This window comes from Meleagris gallopavo, chromosome 11 (assembly GCF_000146605.3).
Source record: "Meleagris gallopavo isolate NT-WF06-2002-E0010 breed Aviagen turkey brand Nicholas breeding stock chromosome 11, Turkey_5.1, whole genome shotgun sequence".
In the NCBI taxonomy this organism is placed as follows: domain Eukaryota; kingdom Metazoa; phylum Chordata; class Aves; order Galliformes; family Phasianidae; genus Meleagris; species Meleagris gallopavo.
This window is the reverse complement of record NC_015021.2, coordinates 13,151,444-13,155,363: the sequence shown is the minus strand read 5'-3', so window position 1 is coordinate 13,155,363 and position 3,920 is coordinate 13,151,444. Positions and strand designations below refer to the sequence as shown.

Sequence of the window (3,920 nt, the reverse complement as noted above, 5' to 3'; positions counted from 1 at the left end):
TTTAAATGCCTGCAGAGTTGAAATGTTGTGAAATAACCAGAGCCCTTGGTGTGCTTTGCAGGATGAAGATGGTCGGTGCTGTGCTGCTGGTGACGCTTTGGCTGTGTGCAGTGCCCCTGGGCAGTGGCTCCGGTGAGTGCTCACAGGGTTTGTTTGCAGGGCTGAGGGTGGTGTAGGAAAGCTGGCTGCAGCCCTTTGGAGTGTTTGTGTGGTTCCTGGGTGAAATGGCTGTGCGTAGAGCGCTTTGGCAAAGTGCACATACACATGGGTTGGCTGCAGGGGTTGTGTAACGCTCGCACGCATGGCTGTGAGTGCAGCGTAAATGGGTACGTAAGCAAACAGCAGCCGGCCCAGCCTCTGAGTAACAGTGCTTTGCAAATCCGAGCCCTCTGCTTGGTCAGCATTGTCATTCCCAGTCTGGAAGGGACAAAACCAGGCATGTGACAGCACCTTGTCACCGAGATACAGGCAGGACCTGGGTTCGAACCCAAAATTCACTGTTCCTGTGTGGCTCTGGAGGGGGCTGAAGTTCTGGCTTTCAGCTTCTGACTCATGCCTCAGCAACGTGAGGGGAGAGGGGAACTTCTTGGGTAAGAGGAGCTCTCGCAGCCGTCTCACTGAGTCACTTTCCTGACAGGAAATATGCTGTCATGCTCGCGGCTCCCCTGGCACGCAGTCAGCCGGGCGCTGGTGAAGAGGCAGATTGTGTGTGCCTCAGCTCTGGGCTTCCTCCTCGGGGGAGGAAGGAGACAGCACGATCTGCAGAAGGCAAGGGGGAGGGAGGGGAGAAGGAACAAGCCGTGGCTTTGAGGGAACAAGGTTCAGAAAGAGCCCTGGGGTTTTAACGGGCCTCCTTGGAGAGCTTGCCCCACTGCAGCATTGGCAAAGGAGCAGTTAAGAGACCCTGAGCTGATAAACAGTTATTGGATGATTATAATCTTGTACCTTCCTGAATGACTGGGGATGATTTCTTAGTAGGTACTGAGGTGCAGAGGCTGAAGGCTTTTCTCTCTGGCTTGCCTTAGGACTACTGGCCTGATCAGCTGCAGTCGTCAGTAGGGTTAGAGCCCTGGGAGAGTGTTGCAAGGATGTGAGCGTCAAAGGGTGGTGCATGGGACGTGGCCAGTTAAAGCATATTCCTTCTGCAAATCCACTATCATGTTTGTGTTTAATTTTCTGGAGGTCTGTGGATGATGCAGAATTCCCTTTTTCTTTGCATGTGCCTTAAATCACTTTGGGCTGTCAAAACGTGCACTGCTTCTGCTATTGGGCTTGCAGGACTCTTTGTGTTTGGATGGAGGGCAGCCCTCTGTTATGCTATGTGGCTTGAGGCCGAAGCCCATTTCACCCTTGCAAAGCCACAAATAGTCTGTGGGAGGCTGGATGTACTCTGATAATGGTACAGCATTTGAGCTGTCTATTCTTGGGGCCAGAGTAGTAGAATTTCAAGAAGGAACATGAGCTGGTATCCAAGCACTGCATAGCTGCAGGTGGGGCACTCATACCATGGCACTGCCTTCCTGGAATATTTAAGGTGCATTCTGCTGAAGCTTTTCAGGTACTGTGGTGCCCATCTTCAGGATGCTGTAATGGATAAAAGCTGTCTCTGGGTGTATGGGTATGAACCGTGCCTTGGCACCTCTGCAGGCTCAATTAGCATGGAGCTGAGCCCCAGCTAATGATGTGGATTGAGTTTGTTCCAGGGCATGATCTGTTTGGGGAGAATGGAAGGTAGGGAAGGTAATGACACAGTCTGGGTTAGAAACATCCTGAGAAGGGAAGGAAAGGTTTTATTGCTTCAGCTGGATGCCCAAGCCTGCTGCTTGCTCAAGATGGGTGCATCTCTTCTGGTCTTTAAAGTATGTGTGGTCTGCAGTGCCTGGGTTTGAGTTCCTTAAATGTGAACCTTGGGACGCTTTGCAATGATATTCAGGGTCTTCTGCTTTTCTTGTCTTAGGTCTCTGTGCTTGTGTTGCAGGATACCTAATGACCCAGGTGTTTTGATAGCTGAAGAAAGGATGGCAAAACCCAGTAAACCAAATTTCGATTTTGTAATGACTTCTTTGACACCATCATTGTGATGCAGATACACATTGGTTTTACATCTCTTTTAAGCCAGTCGAAAAGCAAAACAGCCAGCATGAATATAAAATAATGTTACCCCTTTGTTCTAGTACACAGCTGGCCCATGTTACATCTGACTTAACAGATAACTGGAGTGCATCTATAATCCTTCAGTTCCAGGAAGCACCCTCTTGCATAGGAAATTCCTCTGAAAGCTGCTCTAGGGTTGTCAGGCAGGCTGAATGGCAGGGTGAGCCCAGCATGGGGTCAAATCCTGCGTAGGCTGACATCTGCAGCCATGGCTTTGAGCAGCCAGCATCCTTGCTCTGTCTCAGGAGGTCGGTGCTGCCTCCTGCTCCCCTCCTGCACCAGCTCTTGAGCTCCCATCTGGGCACCGAGCTGAGGCAGAGCAGTTACTAGTGGCCAGGGGAAATTTGCAGATTAATAAATTACTGTCTGTAAAACACTTTGAAGATGGAAAGCGCTGTGCAGCTCCTCAGGATTATTACTATATCTCTCTTATTCTACTGATGAGGTTCCAGTGGCCTTATTTTCCTTATGATTTGTGACAGCCCCAGAAGCTGAAGAGCTTATTTTAGTGTGTAGAGTCAAAAGAAAAATAGATTAAACTGCATTATTGTCTTCTAAAGAGACTAAATCCCTCTCCCACCATCTTCTCCTGGGATTTCCTGACTTCCTCCTACTCTTCCATCTCAGCTTCTAGCTGTCCTAATTCAGGAGGTGATTTTATAACCATGCATACCAGTCTGAGTTACTGCAGTTATGGATTTTTATGGTACCTGTGTGCATAAAGTGGTGTGATGCTGAGGTTGCATGGCCCTGAAGTGGAGACAAATGCTGTGAAACAGAGGTGTGCAGGGTAAGGGCACATAACATCAGCCTTCAGCCTCCCTCTGCACAGCATGAGCCATGCCAGGAGAGTGGAGAAAAGCTTGCTTCTGCTGCTTGGCTGCAGGGGGTGGTGAGGGGCAAATCTTGTGCAAATGGCTCACTTTATATTCTGCACAATGTGCAAAATACGTGGAAGAAAGTTCATTTGGGGAGTGTCGCTGGGATGGTGTTCAATAGTCACTTTTGCATCATGGTGTGTAATATCTTTTACTGTATTATAAACAGGATGGGAGGCCACCCAAGCCCCTGGCTCAATGCTATAATGAGGCTGCACAGCTTTAATTCCATAAATCCATGGCAGAGCTAGGAGCTGGGCCTGGACCTGAAGTCCCAGGCATATGGAATAGCCCCTGCCAGCTCGTATCCAGCTTTGTCATGGCACTAAACAGGCAAACACCTCTTTGTGCTGCTTTTCCTATGGATACCTTTGCAACAGGCCGTCCTGTTTTCTCTCTCTCTTCCTCTGCTTTATGCAGCAATTTCCTGAATGAAGTGAGATGGAAAGTAGCTATTTGCTTCTCTTCTCCTTCAGGCTTTGAAGCAGCTCATACCTCTACCTTCATTGTTTTGATCTTGTGGGTTTCCTCCAGGAAAACATGTCAAGCTTGCTAGAGAAAGCCAAATGCTTTGTTTTTTTTTGTGCTAAGTTGCTGGAGGTAACCAAAATACTCTGCCACGTTCAGTAAGCACAGCTTTAATCACAGGTAGAGCAGGCATAGAGCTGCTGTGCAGGAGATTTAAGATAAACAACAGCCACTCCTCAGTGTTACAGACTGTGTGTGGCTGGGTCAGGATGCTCCAAGTCAGAAGCAGTGGGCTCCATTACAGGTTGATCACTTCTCTTTGAGCTAGGCTTTCAGAATCTAAAGTGAAACATGCGCGTAAGTGCTTTTGGACAAGTTGAATCTTATATTCCAAGGAGTCTTTTTTTTTTTCTTCTTTTT

The 3,920-nt window shown here is 48.4% G+C and overlaps 1 protein-coding gene across 3 annotated transcripts in view; it reads left to right on the top strand.

Moving 5' to 3' along the window:
- IL1RAP (interleukin 1 receptor accessory protein) overlaps window positions 1-3,920 on the top strand; it is a 40,238-nt gene that overhangs the window by 12,999 nt on the left and 23,319 nt on the right. For all 3 annotated transcript variants that reach the window (XM_031555148.1, XM_010716740.3, XM_010716741.3), the window contains exon 2: window positions 62-132. In XM_031555148.1, the coding sequence (XP_031411008.1) occupies window positions 62-132 (71 nt within the window). The remainder of the gene's footprint in view (window positions 1-61; window positions 133-3,920) is intronic.